Here is a 25,026-nt window from a genome sequence, read left to right as displayed (position 1 = left end):
GGTGTCGCCCGGCCAGTCCCCAGTCGCCGCTGCCCCAGCCCTGTGCCACCACCCGCGGCAGGGTCCACTGGCCGCAGCCCAGCCCGCGGCCCCCGGTGCGCCCGTCTCATTGGCTGAAGGCATTCCCCCCTGAATTCTCATAGGCTGTCCCACTTTTCCTCCGCCCCCTGCACGGACCGCGCGCCGCGAGAGCCAGGGAAGCTGCTCTAAGTCCGGGCCTTGGGAGCCGTGGCTCGGCTCGCCGCTGCGAGAGGCGCGGAGCGCGGGGGCCGGGGGCCGCTCTTCCCACCCGGGGACGCTCTTGCGGAGCCGAGCCCGGCAAATGGGCGCACGAGGAAGAGAGCAGGGAAATGGACTGCTATTTGCGCCGCCTCAGACAGGAGCTGGTAAGAGCGAAGCGGGCGCCAGGGGCCCGGAGGACAGCTCCGCCCCGACGGCACCTGGTCCCCGCCGCGGGCCCGGGACCCGGGAAGTGCGCGGGCGGAGGAAGGCCAGAGAGGAGGGGACGGGCAGGCAGAGGGCAGGGCCTGGCCCGAGGGAAAGGGCCGCGAGGAAACTTGGAGCAAATATTTGTGAGAGTGAGGCAGACCCGAGCAAGTGACGGAGACCGAGCAACCCAACCCCGGACCGAAATGCGCCCAGAGAAGGCGCCGGACACACGGGGGCACACTCCCAGACGGACGGCTGCTGGGACCGCTCGGGGCGCCGGGAGCAGGGCCGGGCGCGCGGGCCGGAGGGCAGCCGGGGACCGCTGGCTCGCGGGGAGCTGGCACCGCCTGAGGCCCCCAGCCCCGCCGGGCTTGGCAGAGCTGGCGCGGCTGCGGGGGCAGTCCGGGCCGGCTGTCTGCCCGGGCTTGTCTGCCAGCGGGGTGGGGAGAGGGGGGCTGGCAGCTGGAAGGGCGGGGGAGGGCCCCGCGCCGGAGGCGGGGCGCCGCCTGGCAGATCGCGAGCGGAGCTGCGGGGGCCCGGCCAGATGTCAGGGCCGGGCGTGGGGAGTGCGGAGGGAGCTTTCGGAGGCCAGGGGTACAGGGGTCGGGAGAAGGAGCTCCGTCTGGGACCCGGGCATCACCAAAGTGAGGGGGGAAGGGTGCCCCCAAAACTCCGTTAGGTTGATTCTCACCGACTTCATATACCACCCCCCCCACCCCGCACACACACCTGCCACCTTTCTGGTTCCCGCAACCACCCGAATTCACACAGATATGCACGCCCCGCCCCACCTTGGCCCCCAGGCCCACCTTTCTCTCAATCCGACTCCCTCCTGTGCCTTTGCCTCTGCCTCTTTTTGTTCTTTTTAGTTTCTCTCGGAGTGGACCTCTCCTCGGTCTCACTTTTCTCCCCTCTTCTTTCTTCCTACTTTCCAGAGCCAGGGGCACCCAGGCTCTCAACAGCAGACCTGGGTCCATGGCTCTCCAGATTCCATGACAGCCTGTCCCGCTCCTGCAAACTCTACACTCCCCCCCACCCCCACCCCTCCAAACTTGGCAGCTGCATCTGGGGCCAGTTTGGGGGGAGGGCAGCTTGCAGAGCAGGTGTTCTCACTGATGCTTCCTGGTCAAGGCCCCCAAGCACTCTTCCTGTCTGTTCCACTCCAGCGTGTTTCTCAGGTCAATGGTCACTTCTCTGGAACTTCCTCTTCAAGCCCCTTTTGTGGTGACACTCAGATGGGAAAGTTACCCAGAGAAATGCTGCCTAGGTGAGGGACAGAGAAGTTGCCACCGTGTCCCTTCCCACACTAGTGTTCCCCTGCTTCCCATGTCAGTTTGGGATGGTCAGCCCCAGCCCACACGTATACAGTTCTGACCCTTCCCATTCATTTGTCCAATATCAGAAAGGTCAAGGTCATCACAGATCATGTCTGAAGTCCAAGGCCCATGCTGAAAAAAGAATCTAATAGAGTCTTCTTTTTATGCTTGGAATCTGGGACCACACCACCCACCTCAGGATCTGCCTTAATAGAGGGTTTGTGGGTGTTCCTGGCATAGGCTTGAATTTTAAAATCCTACTGATTTGCATTTTTTATAGCACCCTAGATGGGAGGGGGTGAGGGGAGGAAGACAGTCTGTGGATGCCAGGAGAATAAAAAAGGCAAATAGGAATCTGCACTGAACTGAGCTCCAGGTCTTGATTTGCACCCTCTCCTGCCAAGGACTTGAGCCCCCCGTCCCTGAGAGGAGGAAGGGGAGAGGCTGAAGTCACCGCGCTCCCCATTAGCTTTCATTTGGCCCTTTGTCTGAGCAGCTTCAGCCTTTGACTCTCTTGGAGAGGAAGCCAAATGCCTGGCCTGGGGCCCAGAATGACACTCAGATGGGAGAGCTCTGCAGCCTCCCCCTCCCCCACCCCCACGGTGCCCCGCCTCCTCCCCCTCCTCCCCTTGTGCCAGGCTGCCCAGAAATGAGACAGAGCAGAGTGACAGGCAGAGGAATTAGAGGCTCCTTTACTCCCCAACACCTCAGCCCAGTGCTTAGGTAGCTGAACCAAACCTCAGTGCCTCAGTTTTCCCAATGGGAATGAAGAAGAAAGTAGAGCTGAGTTAGCCCAGGCTGAGCCCTTTGGCTCCTCTAAGGACTGTGAAGCTGACTTCAGTGCAACGTGGTTGTGACTAGGATAGGGAGAGTTTGTTTGTTTATACCCCAGGTCTGCAATGGGGTACAAAAGGCATACGGTAGTCTTACATCATGAGCTTGTGAGGGTGGGGGCAGGCGGTGGGGCTTGTGTGTTTATCCCAGGGAGAAACTTCCCTGCCACTGAGGGGGACTGTGTGTTGCCTGGCTTTGCCTTAAGTTAGCATGTGCTCAGGAATGGCCTGCATGTAATACCAGTCACATTCTACATTCATTTATGCCACCAAATCCCTTCAAGAAGCCTGTGTCCTACAGACACTGGGTTAGGCTGCTGGAAAAGGAAACGTTAACAGGTCATGACATTATTTTTGTCAGGGGTGTTCTGTGTCCCCTCCTGCACCCTGGCCCTGTCCTTGGCCCAGAAAATCTAGACAAGAAGAACATGCTCCTGAAAACCAAAGTGGCAGAATTTCTCAATTTCTCGGAGCAGAAAACTTGCACTCTAACAAGTGAGCCCTGCGGGGAGGCTAAGGGTTTGGGGATCCTGGCTCATTTAGGTTGATGCCTAGAGGACTGGCCCTCTCCCCCTGCCTGGAAGGAGACCGGGATCCGTTTCAGGGATGAAATGGGGCAGGAAAGTAGCCACAGCTGACACACTTCTTCCTTAGGATGAGGGGGTCAGAGCTGCCACAGCTCAGCAGGGAACATATCTCTCTCCCCTCCAGCCACCGGAGAGGGGCCCTGCACGAACACAAGGCCTTGGGACCAGCTGTTCTTACACACTGCTCCCTCTAGGGCTTCCAACAAATGGGGTAGACACAGGAACACAGAGAAAGCAGATGTAAGATGCTCACAGCGTGTTCCTCATGAGTCAGGACCAGTGTAGAGCAAATAAGAGTGTGCAGAGGCTGAGCGATAGGGGTTCAGGAAGTCCAGCCAGGCTAGGAAGGCTTCCTGGAGGAGGAGGAGGTTGATGGAGGCCAGCTCCTGGAATGCCTGTCCTAGCTGAGGCATGATGAAGCAGCAGAGGGACTTCTCTGGGGCTGGAGAAGGGCCTTCTAGGACAACTCCGTATTCCTAGAAGGAAGTTATCTACAGCCACTGGTGGCCACAAGTTCAAGAGGTTCTGACACGTGGAGGAGGACCAGAGCCTAAGGGCAAGATAAGAACAAAAGAAGGTGATGGAAGAGATATAGTCGGAACAGCCTTCAACTCTTGGGACCAAAGAGCCAATTTCCTGAGGCAGAAAAAAGCTTTTACCAAGGATCTCCTAATGTGGCCTCCTTTGACGTTTAGAGCTAGGGTGAAGAACCCGGTGGGGTCAGTGAGGGAGGGGTGTGGACTGTGGGACTTGGGGGCAGGCCAGCTTGAACTCCAATCCTGGCTCTGTGTGACCCAGGCCGATTACTTAACCCCCCTGTGCCTTGGTTTTCTCATCTGTAAAGCGGGTTTTTTAAATTTTAAAACAATTTTTTTTAAGATTTTTATTTATTTATTTGAGAGAGAGGGAGAAAGCACAAGCTGGCAGAGGGAGAAGTAGGCTCCACGCTGAGCAGGGAAGCCAACACGGGCCTCCATCCCAGGACCCTGGGATCATGACCTGAGCCAAAGGCAGACACTTAACCGACTGAGCCACCCAGGCGCCCCTAAAACAGGGTTTTTAAAATACCTACTTTATACAGCCACTGTGAAGATTAAATGGCAGCTGTCTGTCCTTAGCCTGTAACACTGTGCCTGGCGACCTCCTGACGGATGGATCAGGCTGGTATGCATGAGTCATTCATTCACAGGACACATTAACTGAGTTCTTCCGATGTTTAAAGCACCTGACCAGACACTAGCACTGTGGTTACAAATACAAACAGACACAGATCCCACCTTCGGGGAACCCGCAGTTCAATAGGGGAGGTAATAACAATAACATTTATTGGGCCCTCGGTGGCTCAGTCGTTAGGCGTCTGCCTTCAGCTCAGGTCATGATCTCAGGGTCCTGGGATCGAGCCCCGCATCGGGCTTCCTGCTCAGTGGGAAGCCTGCTTCTCCCTCTCCCACTCCCCCTGCTTGTCTTCCCGCTCTCACTGTGTCTCCTTCTGTCAAATAAGTAAAATCTTAAAAAAAAAATAATAACATTTGTTGATGTTAACACTTACCGATATGTCAGGCATATAATGGATTCTGTCATTTAATTGCCAAAGCAACTCGAAGTTGTACTTCCCTTATTCCCATTCTATAAATGAGACATGGGGAGGTTAAGTGAGTTGGCCAAGGTCATAGAACTGGTAAGTGGCAGAGAGAGGCTTCAAACCCAGCCAGTCTGACTGCAGAACTTACACTCTTAACCAGTACATGTAGTCATATGTCCAGTACAGAAATAGAGGGGCCGTGCTACATAGAGGCACAGGCGCAATGCCCCTAGAAGGGAGGAATTAGCTCCAGCGGGGGGATCAGAGAAAACTCCGTGGAGAGGTAGCATTTGAGCTTGACCTTGAGGGATCAGCAGGGAGGTGACCAGGAGAAAAACAGCATTCCAGGCAGATAATGAAGCAACAGGAGCGCAAGGCACCGAGATGGAAGTAGAGGGGATGTTTGAAGACTACAGGAGCTTGGCTAGGGTATAGGGTATGTGCCGAGGAATAGTGAGCAAACAGGGCTGAAAGAATTGTTGAGAGCAGCCCTCTGGGGACCTTGAATGCCATGCTAAAGGGCCTGCCCTTCTCTATGTGCGCTGCGAGAAGCAGGATGGGAGACGTGCCCTGGGATCTAGAGGTGCATGGTATGGGGTGGAGGGGAGGAGGGAGGAAACTGAGGCAGGAGGCTGAGTTAGGTGGTGATCGCAGAGCCCATGCAGGAGAGTAGGAAGGCCTGAACCAGAAAGGAGAAAAGGAAGGTAACTTCTGGAGGTCCTGACTGCACTGCCTGCAGCAGAGAGGAGCTAAAGCCGGTCAGGGGAGGCAGGCTCTCTGCGGGGGCAGGGTTGGGCCCCTCTCTCCATGTGTCTGCCTCTTGCCCGAGCACATGGCCCCTGGTAGATGGTTCAGTCAAGAGAGGGCTCATCCATTTCGCACTTCTTTCTTTACTCCCCGCCCTCCTCCAGCTCTTGGCACAGTTTCCTCTTTACCTTCCTGTTGCGCGTCCCAGCCAAGAGCAGGGGACTGTGAAGGTCCCTATTCACTGGACTGGAGAATGGGCCACTTGGCAAAAGCAGGGCTTTTCCCGTTTCCGGCCCCGAACCTCCTTGTAGCTTCCAGAGGGGCTGAAAGGAACTGTGTGGGGGTCTTGTGAGTCATGGAGGTGGGGGGGGGGGTGAGGCAGGGCACACTGCCAGGTCCACGGGCAAAGCCGGAGCCTGTGTCAAAGGATTCTGGCTGAGCTGGGAGAGGGCGTGAGATGGATGGATGGAGGGCACAGCTGTGGGATCAATTGGGGGCCTAGGAGAGGGCTGGGGAAGGTTGCCGAGGATGCTGGTGTCACTTTCCCATCGCCACGCCTCCCGTACCACAAAGGCCCAGCGAGTGCCAAGGGAGACAGTGCTGTCCGTGGGCAGCTGACCCCACACTACCCCCGGAGGGCACAGCACTGCAGGTCCAGGACGGTGGGGTCTGCTTCCTAGAGGCATCTTCCCCTTCAGCTTCAGATAGACAGGCCTTCTTCCTTCTTCAGATGATTCAGTGAAGAAGCTCCGTCAGTGGAAAGCAACTGAACTGGGTCTTGGAGTCCCTCCAAGACTTCGTGCTCTTCCTCCCCATAGGATGATAACCTGTGCTTTGCGCGTCGCATTGACTAAAACCCCACGGGGCTGAGAAGCTACATCATGATGACACGGGAAGCCCATTGGCCTGGAGTAAGAGGGCCAGGCTTGGAGGCCCAGTCCTCCTGAGTACGCCTCGGACCCCAGGCAATAGATCTGCCTTTGCGCTGGAGGCGCTCGGGATGACATTACGTGATACTCAGATGAAGAACTTGTAGTTTTAGGTAGTTACCATCTGTTTATGGCAAGTGTATGCATTTCATATAAGTTCCTACATGAATACGTTTATTTACACAAACAGATTTACACGCAACATTAAGTAGGAGATGAGCTCCTCCGTGGATGTGGTGAAAACCGAAGACAGTCTAGGGAAGGATGTCGAGGAAGAAAATGAACATCTCAGATTCCATTTCTTACTCCGTACAGTGGGGTCACCAGCTTACCAGAGTAACTATAGGGGTCTGACAAGGCGAGAGCGAAGAGCATCACTTGAGGGCCGGAATCCTCTGAGTTAGGCAGCTAGGACTCCCGTGGAGGGTGCCCGGGGGCCATCGAGCTCTCACACACACGGAGGCACTTTGAACTGCAGTGGGAGAGACTGAAGCGTGATGTGAAGAAAATTTTAGGGGATGCCTGGGTGGCTCAGTTGGTTAAAGGGTCTGCCTTTGGCTTGGGTCATGATTCCGGGATCCTGGGATCGAGTCCCGTGTCGGGCTCCTTGCTCAGCAGGGAGCCGCTTCTCCCTCTGCCTCTGCTGCTCCCCCTGCTTGTGCTCTCTCTCTGTCACTGACAAATGAATAAATGAAATTAAAAAAAAGAAAGAAAGAAAACTTTTAGGTTGAAACATTTCAAGGCCCAGGAGGTGCCGGGAGATAGGAGATGGCTGGTGGGGGCAGGGGGTGCTTGCAAGGAGGGTGGTGAGACCTTCATGGTCTTTCTCAGCAAGGAGTCCCACACCCGTCTCTGGGATGTACTGCTGGGGAAGTATGTCCGATGGTGGAGCAGGTCTGCCTAGCATGCGTGCGGGTCAGTGAGCATGGCTAGGGGTGGACAGAGGGAGGTGGCTGTTAGATCCACTCCCACTCAGACTAATCAGAACAAACTAGACCCTCTTAGGGCTTTTCCAACTGGCCCCCGAGGGCAAGCTGGGTATGACTCGGTCCCTGTCCTGAGGAAGGACCTGAGGCTCTGGCACTGGGAGGCCAGAGAGGAACTCAGACCCCCCACAGTCTGGGGACCGGGATTTAGTGGCGATCATTTCTAGTTCGGCATCTTCTCTGGTTTGGCCCCTCTCCTTTGCTCCCACCCCGCACTGCTCCCTCTTGGGTTCCTGAGGCAAGGGAAACCCTGGGATCTGCGAAGGTCCCACGCCCCAGACGAGGACAGCAGCTCGCCCTCTGGCTCTTTCTCCTGGGGTGACATCATTCCCCTCGGGACTGGGAAAGGCAGCTCGCTCTCAGTCAAGACCCAGCTGATGCCCCGGCCTCCCCACCTCCCACACTTCCTTCTCCTCCGGGCTTCCCTCTCACAGCTGTCTTCCGCCCGCAGTGTCAGCACCGTGGCTGGCCCACCCAGCCGGCCTGAGAATGGGCGAGAGGATGCGGGGCTCCCCTCTCCTTCCCCGGCTCTTCCTCTGTGGGGCGCAGGGATGGGACCGAAGAGATAGGGCAGGCGTCGTGTTTCTCCTTGATCGCACCGGTAGGTGAATGGGGTCCTGTCATTACTATGTGCTACGGTCTACTGAGGAAGGAGCGTTCTGGAGGTTCTTAGGAAGTCTTACGGTAACCGCCAGAACTCGCCTCCAGGTCACGCACAAACACTCATGACCTCACCTCATCTGGCCAGAGCTGTACGAGTAAGAAACTCTTATTCCCATGTGGGAGAACTGAGAAACAGAAACAGTTTAAATAACCGGTCCCGCTCATACAGGTGCTACTATGTGGCCGAGCCGGGATTTGAACGCTGTGCCATCTGTCTCTAGAACAGAAAACCTCAACCAGTGCAGAATATCATTTTCCAGAGGGGTGTAACTTCACCGCCTGTTTACTTAAATGGGGCCTCTGTTTTATGGGCAGCCCTGAATTCATACATACCCACATAACATTTCTCACTGGAAAACCGTACAAAATGTCAGCATTATTTCTTCAGGATTTTTCCATACTGGAAGAGACTGAATAGGGTCATTTCATTCCTCCCACTGCCTCTGACCTGGACTGTGTTCAGCCTTCTGGAAGGAAGCCTGCAAGCTCAGACTCCTTGCCTGTTGGTGAAATGCAGCCGCGAGCCGCATCCCTGACTCTTTCTCCCTGTGGAGTGTGTCACTGCCTGAGGGCAGCAGGTCTGGAGAGATGACTTGCGGCATTCAGGGGTACTCAATATGTTTTCTGCGTGTGTGGCAGGGGCAAGGGGCTAGCTAGGTTCTGCAGAGACCTAACAATGTGTAGATCTCCGATCCTGCCCTCGATGGTAGATGCTCAGTGAATGTCTCATGAACAACTGAGCCTTTAAACGTGTGGGGGCACCGGGGCGGGGAAGTGAGTAGCGCTCCAGGGAAGGGCATTTGAAGTGTGTCACGGAAGAGGTTCTGACCCCAGCCAGGGGCACGCATATGGGGACTGAGACACGCTTCTGAGTGACATGATCACAGGAGCATGCTGGGAAGACTGATCTGGTGGCCGGAAGGCCTTCCAGGAGGCTTCTGCATTCCAGGAAACAGAAAAGCAGATGTGAGACATCTGGGGACAAGAGCAGGGGCCCTGGGTGGAAAAGCCAAAAGGGACTCTGAGGTCTAGGTTGGGGTGAGGAGGAAAGGGGCATGAGGGAAGGGGCAGAAAAAGGGAAGTCAGAGAGCCAGTGAGCAGTTAGAGACCTGGAGGCATTTGGTTTGAGGCTTAGGGTCTCCTCCGACTCTGCCCTGGGTCTTCTCAGCTGCAGCCGGCCTGCCTCAGAAAGGAGAAGTGGTCAGGAGGCTGGAAGCCAAAGAGGTCAGAGAAGGGGCCATCAGCAAGCACAGCCACCTCCCAGGCTGCATCTCTTGCCGCTGTAGCTGCCACTCAAATGGAGCCTGCTCGCCCGGGCAATCTGGCAAATCCCAGGGTTACCAGGGCCCCCCCCGCCAACCCCCGACCACCATGCTCAGCAAAGGCCTCCTTGCCTGCAAGGACAGTTATTCCTCCGGTCGTTAGTGCGGCTGGCTCAGGGGAGCCCGCTGTGGTGCCCCCGCCCCCGCCAGGGTTGGGGTGGGCAGGGGAGGGTTTGACCCAAAGCTTAAGACGGTCAGCTGCCCGTGCTCCCCTGAGCACCTCTGTGCCTCCCTTCCCAGTCCCTCCAGCTCTCCACCCTGTGGGCTTAGTTCTGTGCATTAGGACAAGGCTGAGAGGTAAGATGACCCCAGCGGGTCTCTGGGGGGCTTAAGAAACAGATGGTCCCCTCACGCGAGGTTTGCTGTTAGTAACATGAGCAGATCTAGGGAGGGAGCTGGCGGGACCAAGGCAGCTTGGACTGTGAATGTTATCAGACCACGCATCCCCTGCCCAGCCTCCAAACTCGGCCCTCGCCCAAGTCAGCCTCTCAGCCCCTTCCAGCTGGCACCTGGGACCCGGGCCTTAGACGCCCACAAAGGGACTGGGGAGCTGGCCTCCAGTGTCCCCACTCTTGGCCCGAGCCGTGGAGCCAATTGGGCTGAGAAGGCAGGAAGAGCACGGGAGCCAAGTCGAAGAGCAGCTGAGGGAGGACAGGTGTTTGGAAGGCAGAGAAGGGGTGGGAAGAGCTTCTGCAAACAGGAGCTTCCTGGCCTCCATCTCTCTTTCCGGGCTGGCCAGATGTGCACAGCAGTGAAAGGAAACCCCCGGCCTACCCCTTTTCTTCGGGAATCTGAGCCCCTTGTTTTGCCCTCATGTTCCTTTCCAGCCTTCTCCACGGCCCCGGGGAGGACAACGCAGCCCTCAAAGCCCAGCCACTGCCCCGCCATCCTGAAGCAGGCAGGGCTTGGTAGTTAGGGCCATAGTGTTGGGAGTGAGTGTCCCGTGTTTGAGTCCCAGCCATATGAGCTGCGTGCGTGACCGTAGGCAGGCTACTTCAGCCCCACCAGGGTTAACTCGTTAAAATGAGAACAATACTAGCAACCTCATAGGGTTTGTACAAAGATCCTAAGAGGTGAGGGGCATAGAGCACTTAGCTCAATCCCTATTAAATAGTAAAAACCTGCAAACTGTCGTGGCCGTCATCATCGTCGTCATCCTCATCTCGGGGAGGCTCGGCAAGAGGAGGGCACAGCACCTAAAGGGTCAAGGGTGGCCACCACAGCTGCGTGCACCCTCGAACCGGTCTCAGCTCCACCTCCTCTGTTGACCTTGAGCAACTTACTCACGTGCCTCTTCCCCCTCGTCTGTAAAATGGCAACAAGACTAGTCACTACCTCATAGACTAGTTGGTGAGATTAAAGATAGATCAACTCAGGGCACCTGGGTGGCTCAGTCGTTAAGCGTCTGCCTTCGGCTCAGGTCAGGACCCCGGAGTCCTGGGATCGAGCCCTGCATCGGGCTCCCTGCTCGGCGGGGAGTCTGCTTCTCTCTCTCCCTCTCCTTCTGTGCTCTCCCTCTCTTTCAAATAAATACATAAATAAATAATCTTTTTTTAAAAAAAGATTAATTGATAGAAGTGTATGCATAGTCACATATATGTGGCTGAGGACAGCGCCTGCCTTAGCATGTTAGCGGCCATGCATAAGTTATGCAGCCATACCAGCGTTGAGATTCCTCCTCTCCCAGCTCTGAGCTGCACTGTACTGGGCCCCACGGAGGTGGGGTCAGTGGCCGGCTGGAATGACCCTGGAGATGTGTATGTGGGCAGTGGGGAGTCTAGGTTCAGGGCCAATGAGGGGCAGCGCTTCCCCCAGCCCCTCATGGCTCACTGGCCTGCGCTCTCCCTCTCGCCCGCAGATGTCCATGAAGGAAGTGGGTGATGGCTTGCAGGACCAGATGAACTGCATGATGGGCGCACTGCAAGAACTGAAGCTCCTCCAGGTGCAGACAGCTTTGGAACAGCTGGAGATCTCCGGAGGGAGTCCTGCCCCTGGCTGCCCGGAAAGCCCCCGGACGCAGCCCGAGCCCCCTCCATGGGAGGGTGGCAGAGGTCCTGCCACGCCTGCAGCCTGCCCCACCTCCAACCAACCTTCTCTTGGCGCCAAGTTTCCGTCCCATAGCAGTGCCTGTGGGCGGGACCTGGCCCCCCTGCCCAGGGCACAGCTACCGGAGCACCGAAGCGGTGCCCGGCAGGGGCCCGAGCTGGTGGAACCGGAAGACTGGACCTCCACCTTGATGTCCCGGGGCCGGAACCGACAACCTCTGGTGCTAGGCGACAACGTTTTTGCAGACCTGGTGGGCAACTGGCTGGACTTGCCAGAAGTGGAGAAGGGTGGGGAGAAGGGGGAGGCGGGGGAGCCCAAAAGGGAGAGGGGCCAGCCCCGGGAGCTGGGCCGCAGGTTTGCCCTCACAGCGAACATCTTTAGGAAGTTTTTGCGCAGTGTGCGGCCTGACCGAGACCGGCTGCTGAAGGAGAAGCCAGGCTGGGTGACGCCCACGGTCTCCGAGCCCAGAGCCGCGCGCTCACACAAGGTCAAGAAGCGGAGCCATTCCAAGGGCTCTGGGCATTTCCCCTTCCCGGGCACTGCAGAGCCCAGAAGGGGAGAACGTCCTTCCACCAGCTGCCCCAAGGCCCTGGAACCCTCACCTTCTGGCTTTGATATTAACACCGCTGTTTGGGTCTGAGTCCTAGAGACAGAACATTGACTGAACCCAACATGACCGGGTCCCAGTGCTCGGCCCTGGGAAGGATGGGGTGTGGGCACTGTGGCTTTCAAAAGCCTAACTCCGAGTTCGTTTCCTCCAGAAAGGAGGGAGAAGCAGCAAGAGTGTCTGGAGCAGGGCTGACCAGTGTGTGGTTGAGAGAGGCTGTGGTGGGGGCTGGCTGGTGGGGAGGTGAGGGCTCCTGGGCTGAAAGAGAGACATTGAGAGAGAGAGTGGCGCTTACTTTGGGACTGCAGGTGACAGTGAGGGGCCGGGGGAGGAGACCAGGCAATCCTGACATTCCTTCAGGGCCCCCAAAGACCTCAGTTGAACATTCTGTATGGATTAGGGCCCTGGGGTCTCAGGTTCCCCCAGAGAGGCCCCCGATCTGGCCCCAACCTTATAAACCATTGGCTTCCCTGGCAAAGCACTGCTCCAGGCACAGGCATGGAAACCCCAGCCCTCCTGGGATTGGGATCAGCAGATTCCCACCCCCACTCCCTGTTGCCTTTAAGATTTCAGCCCATACCCGTGTCCTGAGACATGGGCCGAATAAGGAGTGTACCTAGAGGAGTACTTGAGATAGCCCTATGTCTTTTCAAAAGCACAGGAAAGATATTTATCTGTATAGCACTTTAAACGTTGGAAAGCCTTTTCATATCTTCTGAGTAAGCAAGTAGGGCAGTTACCATCCCCATTTCCCAGGTGAGGAAGCCGGCCTAGATACGCCCCCTGCGGGCAGGAGGCAGACCAGTGCAGGGCTGGCCCGAAGGGCCGCGGCTGGGCGCTGGAGTCATACGCGCTCCTTCCCCCGCACCCCGCCTCCAGCAAAACCCGCACCCGGGACACAAGCACACGGGCGTCCGTCGGCGCGGCCAAAGTGCGCCCATTCGAAGGACGCACTCATTTTTAGATTCCCAGCCTCACCCCGTGGCCTCCCTCCCCGCTGGGAGCGGAGGCCCGTCTGGCCGGACCAGACCGGCGGCGGGGAAGGGGAAGGGCCGGGCAGGCAGCTCCGCTCCCATCGCGCGGCGCCTAGAGCTTTCCTGGAGCGGCGCACGTGGCCCTCCCGCCCCGCAGGGAACGCCCGCTGGCTGGGAAGAGACAATGCGGGTCCCTCTTTGGGCCCGGCCCCGCCCTGCAGGCCCTCCCCCTCTCCTCCCCTCGCCCCTCCCGGCTGAGCTCCCCTCCCGCCTGCTGGGGGGTGACAGCGCAATTAGACGCAAGCAGCCTTCCCGCCCTCGGAGCATTAACAGCAAATTGGAGAAGAATAACAAGCGAGGCGCTTCCTGCATCCTGGACCCCTGGAGACCAAGCTGGAGGAGGGAGGAGGCTTCGCGCGGCAGCTCCACAGCTTGAGGTGGGGCCAGTTAGGGTCACTGTCAGACCCCCACTCAGTCACAGGGGAGATGTTTAGTTCTTGGTGGCGGAAGCTACCGGACGGAAGGTGCTACTTTTATGTATTTTCTCCAGTGCTCGCTATTTGCCCGGCAGTGTGCAGAACCATGCCTTCCAAACTTCAGAATGGCCCTAGAAAGTACCATCTTCCTGGTAAATCAGTGGGGGCTCTTTAGGGGTCAGAGAGGCTGCCCAGATCAGGCTTCGAGCTAATGGAGGAATCAGAATTTGGAACAGGATTGTCTGGCTGCAAAACGGCCTTTTCTCCTCTCCCTGGAGTTTGCCAGTAGAGCCAGCCCTTTTCTGGAGGAGCAAGCCCCCGCTCATCCTTTCTGTCTCCCCAGGGAACTGGGGTAGTTCAGGGCGGGGTGGAGGCCCTTTGGCTGTGCCCGCCTTACTGGGGGCGGGGCGGTGAGCGTGCGTGTGTGTGTGTGTGTGTGTGTGTGTGTGTGTGTGTGTGAGAGAGAGAGAGAGAGAGAGAGAGAGAAGGGTCCTCACACTGGGCCGTGGTGAAGTCACCAAGCTCTCAATCCGGAATGATTCCACAGGAAACCAAGTCCCCTCTTGGCCATTCATCTGTGACTCATGTGTTCCGTGGACCGGCCATCGCAATCCGGACCAACTGAACCGAACTTTATTGCGCACCTCCCAGTGCCAGGCACTGCGACAGGAACTCAGAACAGCAAGGAAAAGGACCTGGCTCCTGGCTCAAGGGGTTCAGTGAGAAGCAGCAACTCCTAACCCATCGGTTGGCCAGAAGGGATCCAAGGGAATGAAAACTCATCTTAACTCGGGCCAGAACAAAACAGTCAGGAGTGACATTTGCCGCCAACAGAACTCACAGGCGTCGGGCGCCGCCGTCTTTGCGTTCTCATTTCCTTCTCACCACACTCTGGAAGGGGCTGCTGATCCCCTTACTTTACGTGGAGCCGCTCAGAGAAGGCAAGCAACTTGCCCAAGGTCACAGCGGCAGAGCTGGGAGTGAACTGGTCGCGATAGACTCCCAGCCTTGTGCTTTGCACACTCCCCCACAAAGTGTCCATTTCTGCTCCAAAAGCCAAGTCAAGAGGAACAACAACAAAACCTGTCCTCCCCATATTATCCATGCATGGATAGTAAATGGAATGCTCACTGTCCGGTGGGGGAAATTTGCCCTGGTCTGGACTGGGCTGGTGTAATGCCCTCATCACTAGGTCATGCTTTGCTAATGAAAGACTATGGCCAGTTCATTTACACACACACCCACCACCACCACCACCACTAGTTTTTCCTTTTCCTTCTTTTTCTGGGCTTTTTTTGTGACAGGACGGAGACTGTATTTCACTGAAGCTGAGGGGAGAGGTGAATGGGAATGCCTGGGGCCTAAGAGATGCAGGAAAAATGTAGGGGTGGGAAGCAGCGGGATGAGGGGGAGGTAGTGGAAGTTAGCAGAGGGAAATTGACAGCTTAATTCTGCCCCTGGGGCTCATTTTATGGTTAATTAGGACATGCAAATAAGCTGGAAGCTCATTTAATACTCTCCCTGGCATGGAGCCCTGCCTCACACCTGGCCCACTTCCCTGGCAGGTACAGGGGCCCCCTGATTGGCCCAGGCATCTGCCCAGACCCCCACCTGCTTCTCTGTGGCTCTGTGGCCAGAGTGTGTCTCTAGATGTTCCCCCACCATAAGCAGGAGCTAGAAGAGTCCTTGCTGGGCCTGCCTGGTTTCCCTCCTTTCTTTCTCTTTCCAACCCTTCAGGCCTGGGGCCCCTCTTTCACAGAGGGCCCCCCCAAGCACCTCCCCTGCACCCACTCCTCAGGTTGAGATCTGAACCCAAACTTGCCCAGAGGAATAGAGACCTGGTTTGACTCTGTTCCCATGACATCCCCCTTGCTCCCCCTCGGGGAGGGGGCACCCCATCTTTCCCAAGTCACACCATTTCCTACAGGGCCTTCATAAAAGCAAAAGCACAGCTTGTGACTTTGGGTAGCGGGGGCCTGTCTCCAGCTTTCAACGCACCTCGGGTCACCACCCCATCTTCTCCAACCAGAGCAGTTAAGGCACTTCTGCCAGTACAATGAAATGTGCACGGGATTAGGAGTCCAACAGGGTATGAGACCCATTTCTGGCCCTGTCAGCTTGAGTATGTCGCTTGACCTCTCTGAGCCTCATTTTCTTGTCTGACGTGGGGATAATGCAGGGCTGCTGGAGCTTTAAAGGACATAATGCACACCATGTAGAACACGGCAGAAGCTCTCTACTGGGCCACCTGACCTTCGGTTCAGGCACTAACCATGTGAACCAGAGCTAAACTGCTAGAAAATAACAAAAACAACAAAAACTTTCACTGGGGCTTGGTTTCCTCTTCTGTTAAAAAAAATGTATACTGGCCCTATTACCTCACCAGACTGTAGCAAGGATCAGAGAAGACAACAGGTTTCTCTATTGTCTTCTATTGTCTTCTCTGCAATGTTTTTGTACATGGTAAAAATATAACCCAGGTGGGCTATTACTTGCCAAATGGCAAACAATTTACACTTTCTCATAGAGGATGATGTGTGTTGGGGGTGGAGGGTGGGTGTGGAGAGAGCAGCAGGGGGGCTGAGCGCAGAAATGGTGCTTGAGGACCCCAGTGCCTGAGGATGTGCTCCAGGGAACACTGCCACCCCTCTGTCCCTCACAGTCCCTCTGTCTCCAGCTGTCCCTCATAGTCAACCCCCAGGCCCTCACATTCCTGGCAAGGACTGGAGAGTTGAATGAGCCAAGTTCTGAAGGCTTTGAGAAGAGTCCAGCCCCTGATCTGCTCTCTGCTCTTTAAGGCCTTGGTCCCTAGAGTCCCTGCCAAGCTCCACACCTCACCCCCTACCATCCCCCCCCCCGTCACCCTGGGGACTAATGGCCTAAAGGTGCTAGTGGCTGTCCTGCTAGGATCCACTCCCCCCGATGGGGCTGGAGGTGCCCTGAAACCCTCTCTCACAGGAGGTCTCGGGGCTCAGGATGGTGCAGATGGAGGAAGAGCCTAGTAGATCCACAGCACAGGGCAAGATAAGCACCTCAGACTGTAGTTAACCTCTTGGTACTATTTTTCTTTTTTTACTTTTATTTATTTTCAAACTATGCTTTACACCCAACGTGGGGGTTTGAACTCAGGACCCTGAGATCCAGAGTCGCAAGCTATACTGAGTGAGCCAGTCAGGCATCCCAGACAGCAGTCACCCCCCTGGGTACTATTATTAGGATGTTCCTGCCTCCCTCTTACTTCCTCTTCCCAATCCTTAGAACAAAGATAATGAAGAGAACTCTCCCAGATTCACTCTGAATTTGACAAAGGACTTAGAACCTGCTTCTCTGCCCCTGCTCTTCAATCAGCCCGGACACGCCCTCTGCCCACCGCCTGCAAGCTTCAGGTGTACGCCCCCAAATTTTATGCTACATCCGCACACAGGGGTCACGGTGAAGTCAGCCTTGCCTGAAACATCCCAGGGTCCACATTCTATCCCCTCCTGAGCCCTCCTCTTTCTTCTTCCCCTTCTAGGGTCCCCCCCCCAGGTCTCTCCAAAGTCATCTTTGTGTTTCTGGTCAGAGAGAGGCCCCTGAGGAACACTGAGGCAGGGAGCCCTCCTGGGGGTGCCTACCCCTCAACACAGTGCTTGGGGCAATCATAATCTGACAAGGGACTGCCATACTTGTTTCTGCTGCCTCTTGGCGGGTCCGGGTGCAGGAGGGAGCAGGATCTCCAGCTCCATATACTAAGGCCTCAGGCCGCAGCTGCTGTACTCCCTGGCTTCCACTCCACAGAATCCATTCTCTCTGGATCTGCCCCTCTGGGCATGGCGCCCAAGATGACCGCCCCATTCCAGGGATCTAGGAATCCCTGCCAAAAATCACCTCTCGCATGCTCGGCACCTCCACCCTCTCCTGCCCATGACCCAGACTCTGGGCTGTCCTCCCTGCCCCTCTTCCTGCCCTCTCCAGTCCCAGAAAGAAGCCCCCTAGCAGCCTCCAACTGGTCAGGGAGGGGGGCTTCAGACACAGCAGATGCCACCAGCTGAGGCTACCTGGTGGCTCTCAGGGGCACTGCTTGTGTGGGGGGGGTGTCTCCCGCCAAGGGAAGAGTCCGGTTTTGTTTTCTGGTTTCTGGCTCTGCTGTCACCCCGTCTGGCTGCTTTCCCTTTCCTCCTGTGCCTCTCCCTTAGCCCTCTTCCTCTTCTCCTCCTGACTGGAGGCTGCATCTGCAAGGAAATGCTGCCCGCCAGCACAGGGAGAGGGGAAGGAAATGTCTTCAAGGTACTGTGACTTCATCCTCACCTGGCCTCACTGTTCTAGATGTCTGGAGGCCCAGCCCTGCCCACTCAGACCCCGGGGGACTTGCTTCTTTATCCTCCAGGCAGCTGTGTTACTGAGCGCTCCAAGCGTGGGCTCTTTGCCTCTAGGTCTTTCCATGGGCTGTTCTCGCAGAGTCCAGGTTCCTCAAGGCCCCAGACTGGCTTTTTACTCAGCTTTCACTGCAGTTTAAAGGGCACCTCCTCTGAGAAGCCCTCCCCAGGGGCCTCACCTGTGCCCGTATACCCAACCACAGGACCTACTTTGAAATTGCTCCCGTGCATGTTCATCTAGATCGTGAGCCCTTCCGGGGTGGCAAGTACTCATTACGCATTTCTGTATCTTGGTGTGACTGTGACCTCTCGTCGTCGTCACAGTGAGCCCTCCGCCGAGCCCGGCTCCTGCGTCAGGAAGGCCAGCGGTCAAGGCCTCCTCAGCTGCTCCCAAGGCCCACTTTCAGGACAGCTGGCAAGCTCCTTCCTGGCCCCGTCTCCAAGCTGTGGTGCGGTCCCCTCTGTGCCACCTGGTACTTTGGCTTACTCCACCCTCGCTTCCCAGGCCAGTTCTATTCTCCTGCAGGCTGCCTGGGGGCCCCAGTGTCCTTGGGCCGCCCAGAGCTCGGGCCCTTCGTATGGCCACCACAGCCGCTTCTCTCCCAGGCCGGATCCGTCCCAAATGGGTCCCCATTTCCAGCCCAGAGGACATCGCTTTTACCCCAGCCTCCAAACTGTCCCCCTTTCTGCCTGCGCCCTCTACACCGGTCTTGCTGACCTGGCTCATCTCCTTGTCCATTCTGGCAACGACCTCTGGCCCCGGACTTACTCTCCCTGAGGAGTTTTTCCTAACCTGTCTTGCCAGGGATCCCCACCCCTCCTGGGGACATTGAGTCTGCTAGATTCTCCTTCCCCTATTGTGATTATGGAGGGTCAGGCAGGGCGGGGCAACGGGGAAGGAAGTTGAGAGTTGGGTGTTTGGGCTTCCCTACCTCCAGCCCCGCTACTGGCCATACTCCAGGCAGTGTCTCGGGGGGGGGGGGGGCGGGGGGGGGAGGGCTGAGTAGCCCACAGGCCGCATTTGTATAAAGTGGTGGGAAGGGGGAGGATGTCAGGCATGTTTTTTTTTTTAAAGCAAAAAAACCCAACAGAGATTCTTCCCAATGGGCCAAGTGCAGCACCTGAAATCCCTACATGGACTCAGGCTGGGAACGTGGGTCCAGAAGGGCCGGCAGGCCTGCGAGCACTCGCTCGAAGCCTGCCACGCGCACCGCCACAGCGCAGGGGCGGCCCGGGGAGCCTGCTCATTACCACAGGGAGCACTGGGCCAGACTGACTTAGGCAGGTCTTAGAATCCCTGGTCTGAGGTTCCAAGCATCTGTTGAGATAAGTCCATTTATATAGCAGAAAATAAGGGGGTGGGCTCTGCATCCGAGATTTCATGGGCCCAAAGAATTCCAAATCCTCTGGCCTTGGCTTCAGGACCCTGCTGGGAGTTTGGGGATCGAGTACCTTTAAACTTCTCCATTAAAGGTATCCTTTCCCAGGAAAGGCAGAGCTCAAGAGCCCGTCCCACAATTCCATGCCCTAATTTTCCCAACTGGGAAGGCTGCGTGCTTAGCATCGCCTTAATCCCGGCAGCCCCTTCAAACTGCTTAACCCACCCAACTGGGGACACTGGTGATGCGACAGGGGCTACAGTGTGGCCTGTGCCTTCCCTCTCACCCACAAGGGAAGGCCTGCATGACGGGACCTTGGTGGGGAGGCTCGCAGCTACCCAACAGAGTGATTCAGGAAAAGAGCCCCCTTCCTAGTGACTTCCCAATCACTGGTGGGTGCCGAGGCAAGGGCTGGGAGGGCCAGAGGCTGCGGTCATCCACTGTGAGCTAACAGCAGGGGGAGGAGAACCTAGGAGGGTGTGAGGGTGGAACCCAGAGTTGCTGCATGCCCCCCAAGGTGCCAAAAGGCCTAAGGGGAGCAGAATCGTGTCAGGTAGAGTGGAGCAGCAGAGTTAATAAAGGAGATTTTTCTCTTCAATCCGAGTATCTTTGCCTGCCAGAGTATTAATGCTGGTTCCCTTCTAAACTGAGCTTTTGTTTGCGAATGATCACGACCACATGACTGAGACCAGCTTCATTCGAGAAAGGAGGGAAATGGAAGTGAGAAATGCAGACTGGAAAGATCATTCATCCATGGGGTCACCCTTGCCACCCTGGCGTTTTGATCCAGATCCCTTCTGAAATTTCCCCATCCCCCCTTCTCCGTGGCCCCCAGATGAGCACCAGGCCCTATTTTCCTAGCTCACCCTACCAGAAGGTCACCTTCTCCTTTAAAGCCTGCCACAGTATGGCCCCACCCTACTCCCTAGCCCATTGCTTCCACATTACTGCCAACTTCTTGCTCCCGTTTCCTGCAACTCTGTGACACTCTCCCCCATGCTCATCTATTAAAATTCTACCCTTTAAGGCCAGTTCAAACTCCCCTCCCTGAAGCATTTCGGCTCTCCCAGAACAGAAAGCATCAGTCCCTTCTCTCTCCTACCACTTAGCCGAACACTGCTTTATGGTACTTTTTATTAGTTCTTTGTGCCCTCCCGGCTTCTACAATCCCATCCTTTCTTCCCACCTCCAGGCTTGCCCACGCTCCTATCTGGCTCAGCCCCCTTACTTGTATGCTAGATTCCGTCCATGTAGCCTACGCAGTTTTGCTCCTCAGTGGGCCACTCCTATTAGTGCACCAACATGTGCTGTGGCAACCGTCTTAACAGAGCAGTCCACACCTGACTTCTCCATCTACAATCAACACTAGTGGTCCTATTCAGCTCCACGTTCTTAAACATTCAGTGTGAACCTCCTGGCCAGGTCTCTTCGTCTGAATGCCAGACACCTATCCAACTGCCTACAGTGCAACTCGAGAATCTGACCCATTCCCAACACTTTGTTCAAAATGGAACTCCCAAACCTGCGCCTGCCACAATTTTCACTATCTTGATTATTGGCAAGAAATCTTGGGGGTCATCCTTGACTCCTCTTTCTCTCACACTGCACTTGAGTCAGGAGGTCCTGCCAGCTCCACTTTCTCCTAACTGGTCTCCACAGGCTATTCTCAACTCAGCAGCCAGAGTGTCCTGATGAGAGGCTTTTAGATCATGCTCTCTACAGCCTTTGCTGAAGTCCCTTCTGTGGACCCCACGCAGCCAATGCTTGAACTGTACTTGAACATGTAGGCACACGTCCATCTCATGGCATCTGCAGACCCTTCCCAATGCACTGAAGGCCCTTCTTTCCCCGACACAGTTGCATGGCTGCACATTTCAAACATTTACACAAACAGCAACTTCAGCAAGGATATAAACCTTCAGCCCACCACCACATTCTCTCCGCCCAGCACTCCTAGCCTTTTAACTCTTCTCCACAGCACTCCTCACTGCATACGTACACACACACACACACACACATTTTTCTGCCTCCTGCCAAAGATTCCTCGAGGGAAAAGATTTTGTTTTGTATTATTCACTGCTGTATTCCCAACATGCAGATCAGCACCTGGCATAGAGTAGAAGCAACCATTTGCTGATAGGCCCCTAAGGATCATCTGCTTTATATGCCCAAGAATTTTTACACACTTAAAAGCAAGCACAAGAACTTGCACATGGTTAAACTTTACCAAAAAAATACGCTGAAAACAACAGCTCAAAATAAGAGTCACATCACTGCTTAAAACGAGAAGGTTTATTAAGGTTTTTCCTCAAGAGGAACAGCCAAGCCCATGCTTCTTAAGAGAAGCAATTAGCAGGAAATGTATGTCACACCTTGAGCCCAGAATCACAGGCTTCTTCTTAAAAAGCCAGAGCTATATCCCCCAATTCCCTTTTAAAGCTCTTCTTAATGTCTGCAAAACAATCGATGTCGCCTTCCCAGAAAAGAGAACTAGGCATCCAGTTCAAAGTCTCCAGCTGTTCTCAACAAGCAAATTTTAGTAAGACATGGCATTAAATAAATGGACTGTGCATTCAGCAAACCCAAGATGAAACTACAATTAAAAAAAAAAACTTCATATTCAATGTAATATCTGTACTACATTTTCAAGAATAACTTGCATTTTTTACATTTTTGGGGAACAGAAATACTAAAAGCTTGGTGGCTGGACTACCTCAAAGCTCACATTCATTTCCTTCCCTGCACAAGATGGGCTTTTTCCAGGTCCTGGACAAGCACCCAAACCACTCTACCCTTTTAAGTTTGGAGCTGAGTCAAGAGGGGCTATTTCAATACACATTTAAGTAGCACCTTAAATAAGTACAAGACCCAAATAAAACAAAAGGTTATTATTACAAGCTATTTTCTTCCTCCAAATACCAATTTCTTCACACGCTGGTTTCACTACACACATATTTTTAAGAGCATATTTTAGGTCTTCTAGCAGTCTACTGTGACTGCATAACAAGGAAAAAACTGAGGTAATCTTTCTTTCTGTCCCTCAGTCCTAAAAACAAAAATCAGATATATGAACTGACAAATATATGTGTACCTAATGAGGAAAATGAGGCAAAATATTTGAACTCGGGCAGGTCCAGATAACGGAGAACGTTCCTATATAGAGAAAAATAGCTCCAGACCAAGTAGCCTGTCTTAATAATGCTGGTAATAAAACAGAGATCAGTACCTTCCCAAAGATTAATTTTTCCCAAGTACATTCTAACTTCAAAGAAACAGGCTGTTTCACTGAGGGGTAAAAGGCGGTCAGTTATGATGGCAGATCAAGATGCCAAAGAGAGATTACTTCAAAGCTGTAGGGGAAAGAGAATAACATACCAACACCCATATTTCTCCAAACATTCCTGAGAACTCTGTGACCAGTTTAATAAATTACAGCATTTTCGTATCTTTGATGAATTTCCTACATATCTTTCCTGCCCGGTAGATTGGAAATTCTTGAGGAAAGGCCTTTATGCCTCTTTGTGAAGCAAGCAGTGTTTATTTACAAGAACAGATGGACTGAATTCATACTGTTCATGCAAGGCTTGTAGAAGTATTTAACTGATACTGAAGCTCCCCCTGGTGGAGGGTAAAATGATAGATTATGTATTTACTGTTTATTTTTATTTTTTATTTTTTTAAAAGATTTTATTTATCTATTCATGAGAGACAGAGAGAGAGAGAGAGGCAGAGGGAGAAGCAGGCTCCCAAGGAGCAGGGAGCCCGATGCGGGACTTGATCCCAGGACCCTGGGATCATGACCTGAGCCGAAGGCAGACGCTTAACCATCTGAGCCACCCAGGCGCCCTACTGTTAATTTTTAAAACTAGATTGTTTGGGGGCACTAGTAAGCTATTAAAATCATTTGTGTTTTAATGGGGAAAAAATTATCAACTATGATATCAAGCCTCCTTTAAATGGTATGTTACTTATCTGGCCAAAGGCGTTCTACTTTAAAGAGTCACAAATATGAACGTGGGGTCAGTTCTTGGATATTTATCATATGAAATTCATATGTAATATATTTGAGGGCTTTTTTACTTTTCAGCTATAAAAAATACATCAAATACATCTTATTTTTGGGCACCCTCCCCTCTGAAATCAAGACTACAGAGTCCACAGGGACAAGATGAAAGCACACCTATCTTCCTTTCTGACAGGCTACCCTTCTGCCTCACTCAGCACGGCAGATTTCCTCGCAGATAGTAATGCATCTCCCTGACTTCAGTGGGTCCTGCTCTGCATGCTGCTGTGTGCACCGGGGCACGTCTCTTCACAGTCCTATTGGATCCCAAGTGGACTGTGTAAGATATGACCAAGGAATCCAGCACTGTCATCTTTCTCTCCCATGTTCTAAAACGGAGGGCAAACTGATGCTATTAGTCCAGCAGATGGGAGTTACTCTTAATGATTTCTTATCTATCTGGCAAATAACCATACAACCTATGTAACAGGCAATATTTAGCAATTTTTACTTACGTGTGAGATGTTTGTCTATAATTTTAAGTCCAAAGGCATGTCTGAGAGGTGAGTTTTCAAGCAGAATGGCTGTAGAGGACCTTAAAATATGCCACCTTGACCTGGACAGACTGGCCCTAATGCTTCACTTATTTATTTTTAATTTATTGCATTTATTAGATTTTTGGCCCCTCAATCCCAGACATCTGTGTAACTGGATCAGTTGAAGGAAAGTATTAGTTAACTACATTTATTAGAAACTCAAAAGAATACAATTTCCAATTTTTTTTTTTTTTTTTACAATATTTTAACATTTTCTCAGGTTGGTCAGAGCTTACATTTGAAATCTTATTCCTAAATCTCAATTTAGTCACCGATGGCCTGACCACATTCCTGGAAAGTCTCAGCAAGGCATGAACGCTACTTCATACCTAGTTGCAACGAGACAGTATCTAGATCCCTGAGCAGCGATGTAGACTTTCTAGGACTAGTCTCCTCCTCAGTATTCGGGGACAAGGCACAGGGTTTTCTCAGCTTGTTTCTTGCCTTCGCCAGCACTTAACCGGCCGACAAGCTGTTTTGCTCTACCTCTGTGGAGAACACGTAAGCCGTATCGATACCCTAGATCCATGTCCTCATTAAGCGTCATTTTCGTACAAACAGAAACAACTGGGAAGGTAAAGAAAAGCACCACTATATAGCCAGCTAAAATTTTAACTTGGCGATCTTTTCCATTCTCTGACGACCACACTACTTCATATACAGTCGAAGCAAAAGCAACTGACACATTCTCCATATGCGTTTTCACTTTTCCCCACTTCTCTCAAATTCTTCAATCTATTATAAAGCAAATTTGAAAATTTTTACATAACATTTCATTGGTGGGCTTATACCCAACCTATTAACAATGACAAAAGGATTCCCTTGATGAAATTACAAGCTGTGGAAGATCTGAAATAGTAAAGTTAACCCCTGATACAGTATTAAACTTATTTTTACATATAAAAATAATACACAGTGGGATATTTTATTCAATAAGATACAATCTTTAAGATCAAGAGAGAATATACAAAACTAATCTATGTAGTCCGATGTAGTTTGCTGTATAGTAGGAATAAATACATCTAGAACAGAAAGTGTGAGGTCTGTTCTTAGAGAAATTACCAATGACTTAGGGGTTTAAAGCCAAGTGTTCTGTAGGTACAGGCAGAAAGGAGCTACTGTTGCACTTAAAACAGTGTGGCCATTAAAATAAAAGTCTTAAATCTATAAACAATAACAAAAACACACAAACCAAA

At 53.6% G+C, this 25,026-nt stretch overlaps 1 protein-coding gene across 2 annotated transcripts; it reads left to right on the top strand.

Moving 5' to 3' along the window:
- On the top strand, window positions 1-18,807 carry INKA2 (inka box actin regulator 2). Of its 2 annotated transcripts, XR_003517053.2 has the most exons (3): window positions 1-386; window positions 11,253-13,458; window positions 14,045-18,807. XR_003517053.2 is itself a non-coding variant. In XM_027576898.2 (2 exons), exons 1-2 carry the CDS (start codon window positions 351-353, stop codon window positions 12,078-12,080), a joined length of 864 nt encoding a protein of 287 aa, XP_027432699.1. In that variant the 5' UTR covers window positions 1-350; the 3' UTR covers window positions 12,081-18,807. The 2 variants fall into 2 exon arrangements, 1 of the variants encoding a protein (XP_027432699.1); XM_027576898.2 differs by having other exon boundaries at window positions 11,253-18,807.
- Window positions 18,808-25,026: the final 6,219 nt, after the last annotated feature.

The sequence above is a fragment of the Zalophus californianus genome, chromosome 4, assembly GCF_009762305.2.
Source record: "Zalophus californianus isolate mZalCal1 chromosome 4, mZalCal1.pri.v2, whole genome shotgun sequence".
NCBI classification, from domain to species: Eukaryota; Metazoa; Chordata; class Mammalia; order Carnivora; family Otariidae; genus Zalophus; species Zalophus californianus.
The sequence above is the reverse complement of the archived record's forward strand: the minus strand, read 5'-3'. Positions and strand labels throughout refer to the sequence as shown.

Coding starts and splice junctions, on each gene's coding strand:
- INKA2 (XM_027576898.2), top strand. CDS start 351: ATGGACTGCTATTTGCGCCGCCTCAGACAGGAGCTG. Junction 387..11,252: donor GCCGCCTCAGACAGGAGCTG/GTAAGAGCGAAG, acceptor TCTCGCCCGCAG/ATGTCCATGAAGGAAGTGGG.